This window comes from Staurois parvus, unplaced genomic scaffold, assembly GCF_062004578.1.
Source record: "Staurois parvus isolate SC_StPar_1 unplaced genomic scaffold, SC_StPar_1.0 ptg000206l, whole genome shotgun sequence".
Lineage (NCBI taxonomy): Eukaryota > Metazoa > Chordata > Amphibia > Anura > Ranidae > Staurois > Staurois parvus.
The window spans coordinates 708,030-722,963 of NW_028318002.1; the positions used below are offsets into that span (position 1 = coordinate 708,030).

General features: G+C 37.4%; 1 protein-coding gene across 8 annotated transcripts in view; it reads left to right on the top strand.

Annotated features, from left to right (window-relative positions):
• CAMKK1 (calcium/calmodulin dependent protein kinase kinase 1) overlaps positions 1-14,934 on the top strand; it is a 323,389-nt gene that overhangs the window by 269,219 nt on the left and 39,236 nt on the right. For all 8 annotated transcript variants that reach the window (XR_016312890.1, XM_089678491.1, XM_089678497.1 and 5 more), the window contains 4 exons: positions 1,505-1,704; positions 5,039-5,092; positions 8,017-8,090; positions 10,067-10,154. Coding sequence is in view for 7 of the 8 variants with exons in the window: in XM_089678491.1 (XP_089534617.1) it covers positions 1,505-1,704; positions 5,039-5,092; positions 8,017-8,090; positions 10,067-10,154 (416 nt within the window). In the remaining variant the exon portion in view is untranslated. The remainder of the gene's footprint in view (positions 1-1,504; positions 1,705-5,038; positions 5,093-8,016; positions 8,091-10,066; positions 10,155-14,934) is intronic.

Sequence of the window (14,934 nt, forward strand, 5' to 3'; positions counted from 1 at the left end):
TTATATATATATGTTGATTTTTATTTTATATTGTGGTCATCAGGAGTATATTTAAAGTCCCACTAATTTTACTGGGTTATTTTGTTTGTGTGTGTGTATACATACACACAGTATATATGGATGATACCCTGTTGGACCACATTGATACTATGATGTACCACACTCCACCCCCCAACAGTCTATACTGGTTACTTTGTAAAGTTGCACCAGATTTTGCACTCTCGACTTTTAGTAAATTACCCCCCAATGTTTTTGAGTACTCCTATCTGAGCAGACAAATTACACACAACCTTTGTTACACAAGGGAAGATGTAGGGTCATCACATTCACACTTACTACAAACACATTCTTGCCTAAGACAGTTAGCTGTTATTTTCTGTAGGCAAAACATTTTCCAGAACGAATCAAAGCATATTAAAACATTACTTATCAAGCCATACACTAAAATAAAACTGACAAAAATGTTGATATCCCATAACATTTAAATAAATTACATTATGGCCAGACAAAGGGCTTCTCTCTACATTTGCACTGTCACCATTTGTGTCTAACCTGTGGAGCATGGAGGGCTATAGGCACCTCCAGACTTGTCAGAAGGTAAACAGCATGGATCAGATATGGTTTTTTAATATGTCAGTTTGCATCTACCTGCTGACAAACCTTGGCTGGTGGTATCTGCAAATGCATTATAGACGTTAACTCATCAGTTCCGGTTCAATATGAGATTGAAGAATTGTTTATGGGCACCTTTACACCATTGAATAGTATCACCCTTCTCTGATGTGTTTTTTCAACTACTAGTCTTCTGAAACTGTTGCAGTGATTCACATAATTCATGATAAGCTGTCATGTCCATCTTTAGCATTGGTTTAACCATGGCTGCTCTCAAGGTTTTTGTGATTCATTTCTTTATACGGCCTGTTCAGGGATTCCACTATACTGTTTTCTAATGATTTGTTGAGTTGACTCACACTAAACTGACTTTGTATTGCTTAAATGCACTGCTCCCCAACCCTTGATAGTATCTTTTTTATATTGTCAGATTTTTAATATGTCCAAAAGAAAAAAGTACAGAGAGTTACCATGACAAAAGTGCCATGTATTGCTTTATAGGACAGTGAAAAGTGACAACACACTGATAAGGAGAATATAAAGGCAGAGATTATATCATATCTATAGCTTTTAGAGTATATTTCACTGAGAATCCTTAGTGATTTACTGCTGGCTTGTATGGGGGTTTATACATTATTTTTTTTTTTAGATTGCTTTGACTTCTCAGGGGCAAGAGATCACAGTTATACTGTCTAAACATATGTAGTGATAACCTCACCTGGTGGTAGTATTTGCAGAGATTTATATCTTTATTTCGGTGCTTGATAGACACTACTATGTCTTAAGCATTGTATTTTTTTTTTGTTTCTGTTTTTTTTTTTGCAGAGGTGACATTATATTTCTATTATTGAGTATGCAGCATTATATTGTTTTTTTTTCATTGTATTTTTAGTGCATTACCAGAAGATTATCCACAGAGACATCAAACCATCCAATTTACTTCTTGGGGATGATGGTCACATTAAAATAGCTGATTTTGGGGTGAGCAATCAGTTTGAAGGCAATGATGCACTTCTGTCAAGCACAGCGGGGACTCCGGCTTTCATGGCACCTGAGACTCTGGCAGACACTGGTCAGGGGTTCAGTGGAAAGGTACAGTCTGTTTCTAGCTTACAAAAAGTGGCGATAGAAAAGTTTGAAAACACAAATTATTGTATTGAATGCAAATGTAAATATCACAATTCCCAGCTAGTTTAGCAATCTATTGTATTTTTGAGGTTTGATGTATACTTGTGACTCAAATGCTAGGCTGCTCTTATCATTTTCTGCACAATCTTATATATTTGTAACAGTTTGTATAAGTAGGCTATATTTTGAAGAACTTGCATAGTGCCTGCAAAGATCTGAAGGAGCTCCTCTCTCCTACACACAGCGTAGGCAGATCGCTATTTCATGGATGACTCAGTATTGATATGAATATAGTTTGACAGTTCATTTGGCATCAGTATTACCTGTATTATTTTGAGACTTAAACTCTTTACTAAAAGTTTTCAAAAATAATTGAAATAACAAGATATGCAAATAAAATAGGAGAGGAACCTAAAGAACCTAGTAAAATGAGTTTTATTTTTGTACTTCACCGATAACTGCTAGATTATGTATACATGGATCTTTTCCTCTGTGGAACAGCGGTTGGGAGCTCCAGATATTATTTAAGTAACGAAACTCAGCAAGCAGGAGCCACATTATTGAATACACTCAGCAGCACCAAATGATAGAAATGGAGGCTACAATCTATTTTGCTTCCTACAGCATTTATCAGGCATTCCCTGACTCTTCACAAAGGTCTTTCTGTAGAAAAATCTTTGGGACTCTTAAGGAGGCCATGGACACCTGAGAGTTATTATAATTGCAAGCAGGATCAAACAGTGTGACAGTGTCTTTTGAGACAGTTTAAAGTGGTTGTAAACCTCTGAAACATAAGAAAAGTGAACAAAGTATATCCATATATAGTATGTACTAGCCATTATCCAAAGAATCTAGTGTGGTTTCTATCTGCTGTCTCTTTCCTCTTGCTCTCTGCATAAGTCACTTGTGACAGGTTAAGCCAACATCACAGAATCATGGGAGGCATTCCTGCTCCCCCTCCCGCCCACAGCTGTGCATGTTATCCTATGAGACTGTGTAGACAGAGGTGTGTCCATTCCTTCCACTCAGGTCTCAGTTTACACTCAGCAGCCTGCTCTATGCTGTGCAGTGTGTGAGATCAGATCCCCACCCCCATCCTTCTGAAGCTGAGAAAACAACTTTGATCTGTATATTTTAGAATGCTGTAGAAGAGAGGGCTTCTGATAAACAGGTACAGCCTAACATCTCTGTGTATCACCTGAGACTACTCACTTCAGTGGGTTTATGTAAAGGTGGTACAACCTTTGTACACCTTTGTCTCTTCTTGCTAATCAAGGATATATCATGATACACACCTCCATGGAAAATCGAACAATCGTTTTGTCTGATTTTCTTATAGTGTGTACCCCAGTTTACTGTTGCTCAGTCATTCTGAAATTAAACCTGTATTTCTAACACAGTCTTCCCAAGGCTGTTTAAAATCCCTAAGTGTCTCCTCAGGGGTGGAAGAGTTTAAAATTAAATTCCAGCTTTACCTTCAGTCTTGCTCAGTTGTACAGGCTCCTCTCCTGTACTGAAATTGCTTACTCTGGCTTCACTGCACACTGTGAGCATCTTACAGCATGCAATAGAAGCTGCAGCAAGTCAAATATAGCCTGCCTCGTTTATTGGCTGGAGGATGTCCAGCATCACCCTTTGCTCCCCAACCTTACTGTCCCTGACCTGTCCATTCATTCTTAGAATTATTTCAGTTATTTTAATGATAGAGGCTCAGCATCCCATGTGTGCATTTACTAGGGTGATCTGCATGAATATGCAGCTGTCCTAAGAACGCCCACTTCTAAGAATGCCCACCAGACTGACATCCACCCATCAAAGCATATCTTCTCCCAACAGCTGGCCAGGCTGCTTGCATCAGAGCAGAAGGCATTTGAGAGGATTATTGAGACAGGGTGCTGCAGGGTTATGATCTGCGTGCACTGCATACAGAGGCACAGAGACCCTGTAATGATGTCATTGGGTATCAAATTTGGTATGTAATCAAAATGGAAAGTTTTATTTATTTTTATTTTTTTTTATTATTTTAGCTTGCTGTTGAGGGGGGAAAGAATGTATTAAGGAACACCACATATACGCAGACTGGACATCAACTTTAAAGAAGTTTGTAAGAGGGTTATAATGTAACTGTGTGCAGGAACATGTTATGTAATTATATAAAATATCCTTAGGGTTGTACTTGCTACTTTTTTTTTACTGCCTAACAGACCATTTCTTCAGATAGCTTTATGGTGTTGTATTAACACGCGGCAAGACACATTACATGTGGTATTGTCATTGTGATGTGATGGCATTCATTGGAAAGGCACCCCATTGCACTTTGCTAATGAACATGTGCTGCAGCACAGCACAATGGATGTTAGAAAGCTATGTAGAATGAATGTAGTTGCATTGCACCGACACATTATTTATTTCAGGTACTAATATAGCGCCATCAATTTACGCAGCGCTTTACATATATATTGTACATTCACATCGGTCCCTAACTCTCAAGGGGTGTACAATCTAAGGTTTAACATGTTACCACAAAATGGTCCATGGCTGCTGGTGGGAAAAAAACTAAGTTGCTCATCTCTTGTCTGATATGCTGTAAAAGTCTAGGGAGCCACTAAGGACACAGCAGTTTGCTGACAAATTAGGGGTAAAAGTTAATTCCTTTCACTGCTGCTCTTTCCTGACAATCTGTTAAGGTTAGTGACAGTAATGTCACAGTGGACACTATCGGGCACAATACATGCTGTCTATAGTTCCATTCTTCTTAAGCATTGATTGTGACTTTCAACAAACATTCTGTGTTGGAGAATCACCTGCAGAGAGTATTTGCTGAATGTCATATAGAGTATAAGGTATACATATTTTAGGTTTGTGTGCGCCTACTCACAGTTGAGGTTGCATGACTGTAAACAATTAGAGCCAATGCCCTTGTTATATTGGCATGCACCAGCAATGCCCTCAGGAAAAAATGTACTCCGAGAAGCAGTGTACTCAACTGACTGGCATTGTCAAATGTGGCATTCACCGTTTAGGCTGGTGCAATGCAAATCTACATCCTGCAAATGTACACATCTGCACTGAGCCTAATCAATCTTTCCAACCTGGCTGACTTAGGAACCACGTAATCACGTCATGAATGACATAAGAATCAAGCTCCAAGTATTCTATTCAAGAACCCATATAAAAACAGTATTAACAGGAACAGTATGAAACATTTATTACCCATAGACTAGACAAAACATGAGACTATTCTACTTTTATAAACTTAAAAAATGCAATTTAATTTGTCTTCATTATGTTTTGCCAGGCACTTGATGTGTGGGCCATGGGAGTCACTCTCTACTGTTTTGTATTTGGAAAGGTAGGTAACTGTATTTCCAAAGACTATAGAAAAGTGGCTTATGGGAGTGTTTGATGCTCACACAGTAAAAAACAAAGTGGTGATTTGTTTGGACCTAGGAATTGACCCTTATGCCACCAATGATGTGTACCACACATCATGCCAATGACTGTGTTAACAAGAAAAAAAAAAAAGCTGCAGTAATTGGGCAGGGAAATATAAAATCCAACAATATTTTGAACTGAACATTTTTAGCATGAGCACATACTGGTAGTGCAAAGCATCATGAACCCACCACATCACCACTATACCGTGCATTCAAAATGTTGTTTTACCAGAGATAAATAATTTAAAATACTACGATTCTCATGCAGTTAATCATCTCTTACGCTTATTAAAATACCTCAACTGCTACATTCAATTAAAAAAAAGAACTTTATTTCCCAATAAATAAACACTATGCAGTGACAAAAAATTCCTTGATCAAAACCTTCCTACATGTGAAGGAATATACACATATTGTACCCCTATAATTATGAAATGGTAAAATCCAAAATGAACAACAATAAAAAAAAATCAAAGTGAACAACAAAATAAATTCAATAATTTCCCTATAACCAAATCCACAGGAAACTAGTCCATGTTATTTTTCAAGCAGTAATTTTCAGGTATCTTCTCAACCTCTCCAACTCAAATGGAAACACGCCCACTCTTTTATTTTACCTTCTTTTAATGGAAAGGTAAAAAGGTTCCATGGCAGCTTCCTCTGGTTCCATGCATCCCTTTGGAATATCTTATTAATCTCTTATCAATATACATTGTTCAGTTTGAAATATGTCATACTGATAGTGCAAAACCACTTATTTGTTAAAAGCGTAAAATATACGCATATTCACTCAGTCCTAGTGGATATCAGCACTATACATAACAGCAAAATATTCCAAACATATCATGATGGTTCACCCACTTCACATGTAGCAGGATTTTGATGAAAGCATTTTTTAATCATTTAGAAGGATTGGGAGAACTACATAGTGGCTACATATTTATATAAAAAGATCAATATAAAATCGTAAAGTAAAAAATAGTTATGGTTTTTTTTTGGAGTGGGAGAGGGGTTCTCAAGGAGAGAACCTGAAGTCCAGACTTTGGCTTTAGAAAAAAATCCTAAATGGTACAATAATTAAATAATTTGACTTCTTGCCAACCGTGTAATAATATGCAGCAGGAAAAGTGGACTTTAAAGTCCACCCACCCAATATTTGTGTTCATGATGTCCTGAGCTTGTATGCTGAGAGCGCACTCACTGCGGAACAGGCTCCCAGTCACGTGACCACCTTGAGAGCCAAACACAGTGGTTACATGATAAAGAAGCCAGACTGCCTCTCAGCATTAATGTCCACTTAAAGACCTTTAGCTAACTTTATAGCAAGCCCTTACCTTTTTCCATTTTAAGATAATAACATAAGTAAAGAGAATGCACTTGATTTTATGATCATTCATAGTTTTTGTAAAAGGAAATAGTTTCTTTATAGCATAAGTTCTAGTTTAATGTCATTCACTGGAGATTAAACTCAGTGCTGTAAATCGGAGGCTATGTTTGGGGGTACCAATGTATTGACCTCGAGCTCTGTATTAGAAAAGCTATGAGCTAGACACAAGAGCAGAAGACGAGAATTCTTGGAAGTATTCCTGCTCTGGGGAGTTATGGTTTTATTTAGTTATTTCAGGTACTTATATAGTGCTGTCAATTTATGCTACGCTTTACATATATATTGTACATTCACATCAGTCCCTAACCCTGAAGGGGTGTACAATCTAAGGTCCCTAACTTACATTCATACATACAAATACTAGGGCCAATTTAGACAGGAACCAATTAACCTACCAGCATGTCTTTGGCGTGTGGGAAGAAACTGGAGTACTGAGAGGAAACCCAGGCAGGAACAGGGAAAGCATGCAAACTGCAGGCAGGTAGTACTGTGATTGGCATTCGAACCAATGACACTAGTGCAGCGAGGCAGAAGTGCTAACCACTTATCCGCTGTGCTGCCTAAATTATAGTTGGTTTGGATTAAACCCCCAATACACACATTGCATCTAATCACCAGATTTAAAAATATACAGTTTATATTGTACATTGAACTGTAATATTTTATGACCAAATTATAATTTGCATGAACGCTATAAACTCATAGATTTTCTCCAGCTTGCCTGTAAAACCCATGGACACATTCATCTGAATAAAAACTTCTAAACTAGCACAAAGCCTGCTTTGGTGCCGTGGATGTCTACTGTGCTACACAATTCAGCTTCTGATTTCCCTTTATTATACACAAAAACACAAAGAAGAGTGATTTATTCAAATATGTCAAATAACTGGGCTTTGTAACAAATATTTCTGCCCCTGTAGTGCATGTTGTGTTGAAAATACTAAACTTCACAACATGGTTGCGATTTGTGCAGTGCACAGTATGAAAGAAGTGAAACAAATCAGTTTATAAATAGACTAACACTGCTAAATGGAGATTACCATTACTAGATTTAGATCTAATGCAAAAAATGTCAATGCCTTTGTGTGTTTGTTTAAATTTCATTTACTAGTCTTCCTGTACTGGTTGTTCACTGTTTTTTTTATAAAGGTTAGTGGAAAGGTGGGCACTTATTGAAACTTATTGGGGACCAGTCGGTTATGTTCCTGTAGATTTGCACTATTTTATGCAGTAAATTGGATTTAACTAAAATATTAGATTTTTTTTATGCTTTCAGGACAAGAATGCTACAAATTATCAGTTGAAATATATTAATTTCACTTCAATACGTTTTTATTAACTTAATTGCGCTAAATCCATATAGTTCACTAAATGCATATTGCCAGCTTAGGATCAACATATCTTTTCTGAACTTCATACGTCACCAATAACTGTGTTTGTTGTTTATTTCAGTGTCCTTTTATGGATGAATACATCTTAGTTCTTCATAACATAATTAAACATAAGCCAGTGGAGTATCCCGAGCAGTACGTAAGCTATGCATTTTCTGTGTATTTATAAAGCTTTTTTACATTTTAGTTACAGAAAAATATTTGACATCTTTTCTGATGTTCAAACCAATATATTTAGCTTAGTAAGTTTTAACATGCATAAAATAAATATAAAATTCATAAAACAGTGCTTGAGCAGTCACATAGTTTAGATTTGTGCATATATTTATATATGGTTGACTCTGAATTAAAATTCAACTTCACACAGATGTCTGAAAGCCCTTGGTAATGCAGTCATATAAATGTAAATTGAAATAAATACCTACATTTCTCTTGATATATGCCTCCTGTAATTTTCTGCACCGCTCTGTTAGACAGTTGGCCAATGCTACATGCACAAGGGCTGACAGGGAGCAACAGCTCAGTTGGAGAGGGCAGAGTGATACCTCATCAATGTGTTTCTTTTTCATGTTTGTCTACTTAGCAGGACCTGCAGTAGAGCTGGAGAACCTGGCACTGTTCTTTGGAAGGGGTGTCTGATTGTACAGTATTGCAATATGTATTTTGACTGTGTATTTAGCTGCTTGCTTGAGTTAAGCTTTTATTGATCAGCTACAGTGGGACACTTTGTAGACCTAAAAACTGATCAGCCATAGTCAGGTGCTAATTAGGTTTTCTAATCTCTTCAGGATTATATAAACTCATCAGCGTTTGCTTTAATTGGCACTTTAACCACCTCCCAACCGGCCACTCTATATAAACGGCCAGACGGTGGCACTGCAGGTGCGGGTGGCCGGTTAAAAACGGCCTCCCCGCACCCTGCTTGTGCGTGCTTTCCGGGAGCGCGCTGCGCCGCGATCCGGTGCCCGCTTAGTCCACCGATCATCGGACAGCAACTCTGTACGAGGTCCCGATCATGTGATCACTGATTGGCCAATCAGTGATCACAGTGACATCATTGCTTACTACGTGTGAAATATGTGAATGATCACAGAGGTCACATGGTACAAGGCTATTCACAACAGCCTTGTACCATGTGACAAGCTGTGACCAATCACACCTCACTCAGTAGTTCTCAATGGCTGCAAGAATGCAGACAGAGAGAAAGAGAAATGATTGCTTTTACATCCTATATGGGTGTAAAGCAATCAGTGTAAAAAAAAAAAAAAAAAGAATTCTTCATCACCCCCCAAAAGTAGTACAGTGTCACCATGGTGACACTGTATTGCTACGGTGACAGTATGTAAAAAAAATAAAATAAATAATATAAAAAAAATTAAAATGTTTAAAAATGATAATTTTTGGTTATAAACTAATTTGGCTTATTTTTTTATTAAAAAGTTAACGGAATACATTTTGGCCAAAATTTATGATGAAATATTATTTATTTGCAAAATTTTATAAGAAAAACACTTTTTTTCAAAATTTTTGGACTTTTCATTTACATAGCAAAAAAAATAAAAATCCCAGCGGTGAATAAATACCACCAAAATAAATTTTTATCTGTCTCAAAAAACTGGTAAAAAATTCATATGGGTACAGTGTTGCATGACCGGGCAATTGTCATTCAAAGTGTGATAGCACTGAAAGCTGAAAATTGCCCTGGTCAGGAAGGCGGTAAAAGTGTCCGGACTGGAAGTGGTTAATGAAAATGATTTCTATATATTATGTATGTATTATATTTATCTGTAGATGTGTTGCTCCATCGTTGCTCAATACGGCAAATCAGGTTATATCCTTGTTGCCTCAGGTAACTAGTTATATTTATTTTACTATTTATTCAGGTTCATAAAGGTTAGATTCCTAACCATTTTTCCTTCGATTTTCTGCCCTGCTACCATGGAATTTCTTCTCTGATAGCAGATAGCTTTCTGATGACTGTATTTAGATTCTTTGAGAAGTTGTGGCTTAGAAATGTATAATATACAAATCGGTTGCAATCTCTCCCTCATCATGGCTGTCCCTCCTTACCTGCAAAAAGATGACCTAAAATGTCTGTTTTTCAATTAAAGGCCAGTCGTAAGCGATGAACTGAAAGACTTGATTGTGCTAATGTTGACTAAGAAGCCAGAAGATCGGATAAGTGTTCCGGAAATAAAGGTATGCATTATGTACTGTATTTCATATGGTATACCAAAGAATCCATTTCTGGATGTCACATACAGCCATTTTTAAAAATATTTGTTCGATGTTCTTTGTCATTGTTAATCCTTCTGGCCGTGCATGTTTTGTTGTACTTTTCTGGGACTATTTTACTGTACATGAACACCCACAGCATAATAGTGGCATTTTTTGTCTATTAGTAAAACACAAAACAGATGTATGTATTCTAGCAGAAATGATAAATCTGTCATCAAGTATTTTTACATGCACATCCATAATTATTATGGATACAATTTTCACATTCTGTTGACCCAATAGGTGCCAGTGATTTGGAGAGATTGCACTTGTAATTATTTTGCAGTGGATAATTTTTTCACTGTGTTTGCAAAGTCCATTTTAGAGCCATTGTGCATGATGTATCAAAAAAACATTGTTTACACTGAATTAATATAAAACACTATGTAGGCCACCTAAATCTCTAAGCCCTGTTCACAAAATAAGTAATTGTGTTCCAGGATTATTTATTAAACATAGTCCCTGGAAATGTATTTGCTATAATATACTTTTCAGAAGCAACAATAGGGTCATTATTGAAAACTCCAAATGAAACGAAGTTGCAGCCAATATTAAATACTAGGAGAAATAAAATACAATTTAGTTAGGTTGTTTGCCTGGTTCTGAAAAGACATGGTGAGTGCACCAAGTTCCTTTGTTTATGTCTACTGTGAGCAGTGAATATTAACAGTTGAGTGGGTCTCATCACCCTAAACACATTCTCAGTATACTGTACAGGTATGCCTCATCTTCCATAGTTTGCTAGGGAGGGCACAGAAGCTCCACACAGATATGCTGTACCTACTCACATGGTTCAGGCTTCAGGAGAATGATTTCTAAATTCACTGTCCTTTTCTGCAGTATACAGTACCTCAATGTGAGAGGTCCTTGGGATAGATGTTGCTAGTGTTACATTTCATCCAGCATCTCAGTGCCCAAACTGCCCCTTCACTGATGTTTACATTGGTTGCCTTTAGACAAATACCCCGCCTCTCACCAGTGGCTCAAATACTTAATTTAAAAAAATGGGACTGGTAACTTAGAAACCCAAGAAGAGGAAGAAATATCATACCATCTAAGATCTTATTAAAAAAGCACTGCATCTTTTGCTCATTATTGAGCTCCGATAGGATATCATGGGAAATATCCAAGGTGTGTTCTTCTAGGGGAAGATCCTTCCATAGTCCCCAAGAATGTGGAAGGTCTAATACCCATTAGTTGATCCCTGAGTGGAACTGTTATAATATCCGGATCCTTCTGTGCCAAATCATACCATTAGGATGGTTCACACCCAACTGATATTGTTTAAAGAATGCAGCTTTATTGAAGAGTGTGGCACACAAACAATAAAAAAAGCAACAAATTACAACACTGTCAACTGTGCACGAGATTACAATAGTTATTATCTGCAAAAAATGGCTAACCACACCAAAAAAACGCATGGACCACAACTGACTGCAGGCTCAAGCCTCTACTTGGTTGGCTGCACTAGCGTGAGCTAACATGAGAAAGGGAAAGAAGTTGGGCCCAAATCCAAGGCAAAGCCAGCGAGCATTGTAGGGAGCACAGTGTGCCTCATAAAATGAGTACCAGTGGGGATCAAAATGATGCAATAGGTGCCACTTTTGTAAAATAAGGTGGGGATAAGAGAAAGGCAGAGAGGAAAAGAAAAAGGGGAGGAGAGGACAACAGAAAGAGAAGAGGGGTGTCCAATGGGAGGGAGAGTTGTCAGTCTAGCGCAGACCCAAAAGGCTATAATAATTATTTAGTTACATAGGAAAGGCAGAAATTTAGGAGAATTAGAAAACTCAATCCAAGGAAACCACAGGTCCATGAACTTAGTAATGTTTTTCATTGGTTGTGGCCAACAGATCCTCCTTTTGCATTAGGTAATTTAGTTCAGTGACCCATTCCCAGAGACATGAAATTGTAGGGGGCTTCCAATGTCTAGAAATAAGAGCACAACCCGCCATGAGTAAGAATCTGAGCAGATACTTTTTAATGTGTTTGGAGGAGCCAGGAATCAGAGAGAGCATTACTACTTCCGATGTTGCCAGCCACATCATTCCCATAATCAGTAATCAAAAGATAGTTATCCAAAATGGTTAAATTTTAGGGTGTGTCCACCACACATGGAGATGTGTACCACCTGACTCGCCACATCTGGTATAGACGGTGTAATCTTGTGTGACGAGGCCAGACAACAATACCATTGAGTTAGGATTATATAGTTCCTTTCATGTGCCTGAGAAGAACCAAGATTGTTCAAAATTCATCGCAGAGATGAGACCTATTCCATTACCTATATTGGTAGACCTCTCATCATGCACCAAAAATGTCCAAATAAAACAGAAGCCTTGCATTTATATAGACTACAGCTTTCTGAGATTGCTATTCAGGTAGTAGACATAATTCCCTAGTTTATCTTTAAAATCATAGTGTGGGTGTTCAAGTTCACCGCCTATTGAATTTCTGATTTGTTTTCTTCTCAAATAACTGCATATATTCTCATTTTGAAGTTAACCTCTGTGTTATGTATGATGACTTATAACAGTGCAATATCAATTTAAATGACTTTGCTGCAGATTGTATTATAAAGTCTGTGCCTAATAACCTAATAACTACAGTATCATTGTTTTTCCCTGTAGCATTTTATAGGAAATCTAATTTATTCTACTGTATTCCCTGCTATGTCATCCCTGCTTCGTTTTCTTCCACCTTACATATTGTAGAATCATCTGACTCAGGAAAAAGAAAAACTTCATAACACCTTGTTTTGGTTATTATTAAAATTAACCTAAAACAGCTTAAATTTGTAAAGATCAAGTTAACATTAGAGTAATATTGCAGAGCATAGCTATAAAGCTGCATTGTATTGGAACAGATGGTTTATAATCTTATATTATTCATGACAGGAAATGTAGTTCTGTCTCTCTCTGGCCAGCCTGTAAATCACAACTACTGTCATGGGAATGCCATTTAGTATACTAGCCAGTATTTTGACAAACCGTTTTGCAAAAAGCCAGCATAAGGCAAGTGCTGAATCTGACACCAGCCAGTGAAAAGCTCCCATAATGGCATAGGGATGCTAAAGTAATATTACTGTTTGAACCTATTATTTATCTTTGAACATTCGTAACATTTAAAGTGATATTAAAAGAAAAAAAAATATATATATATATATCTCTATATATCTATATATATACTGTTATACTTACCTGCTCTGTGTAATGGTTTTGCACAGAGCAGCCCCAATCCTCTTCTTCTCGAGTTCCCTTCCAGTGCTTCAGGCCCCTCCCTACTGGCTAGTGCTCCTAGAGCAAGCAGCTTGCTATGGGGGCACCCAAGCAGGCTTGTTCCCGTGCCACTTCTCTGTATGCCCATTCACACACAGAGCCGTGGCTTGGCCCCACAGAGACAGAGTCCCCGGAGAGCGGAGTTCACATTGTTGGATCCAGAGGGGGCTCAGCTAAGTTAGGGGGGCTGGGAGGGCTGCTGCATACAGAAGGGTTTTTTACTTCATGCATAGAATGCATGAAGGTAAAAAAAACCTTCAGCCTTTACAGGCTTTAAGTCTAGATATAGTACTGCAAAAGAGAAATATGTTGAGAGGTAAAGCCAGTGTTAATTACAGCCACTTACGAAGTGCCCTGTCTCTGAGTGTCCATCTGTGCATGGTCAGCATTGTAGGCATACCTACTCCTGCAGAACTGGAGAAACAATGAGAATCACAGTTCTCAATCCTGAAAAGACATGGAACAGAGCTTCTTAAACACTAAAAAGAACAATTATATTTTATTTTTTAATGCATTTCATTTAAATATGGAACAGTCAAATCTGGATTCCATCTCTGATATCTTTCAATGCAGATGTGCCAGAGGATAAATAAGTAAGCAACCAAGTTGTTAAAATTGCATCAAAGGGGCTTGGGAATTGAGGATGAGGATTTGGAAAGGAAAGCCTAATGTGAAGGTTGAACTTACAAAAAGGGTTAATGTGAAGGGGCATAGAGTAGGGCATTGCTCTTGGTGACAGGAACTGTGTGCTGAAACTGCCAGCTCTGATTGCTAGTGCATGGATTTAAATAACAACTAAAATGAAGCACAGATTAACATAATGCAACAGTGTTAGCAATTACTTTGGAATACCACATACATTATGCAATTAACTTTGACAAATTTGTAGAACCCCTAGCCCAACTTTCACCCAATTGTAAAGCTGTAAGACCTCCTTCAGACTGAATGCTATTACCATTTGTATTACATGGTAACAGCATAATTTTCTGAGCAGCCAACCATAGGATTATTGTGGAAGAAAAATAGCTCCGTTTTTTTGCTTTGATATCTAGATATGTGGCCATATAACAGCTGTGCAGTTCCAAGAAACTATAGCACAGTCATCTTATTATGACAGGTGTTTGAGTGAAAAATTGTGTTTGGGGCTATCATACAGTGAGCAGGATTAAATGTCTGCAATTCACAGGTGTATGTGTTGAACTTTAATAGCATTTAATACATTTTATTCTAACATTATTTATAGTGGTGGACAGATGATGTCAAAATCAATGATCCTATAGCTTGTGATTAGTACCTACTATATGCAGCTCATTTCCAAAATGTGAATCAGAGTATAGTTTATAACAATCTTTACCTTCATTTAGTTTTCCATGGAATGGCTGATAAGGAAAGGCAGTTGATCTTATCTGTTTAATTTTACTTTTATT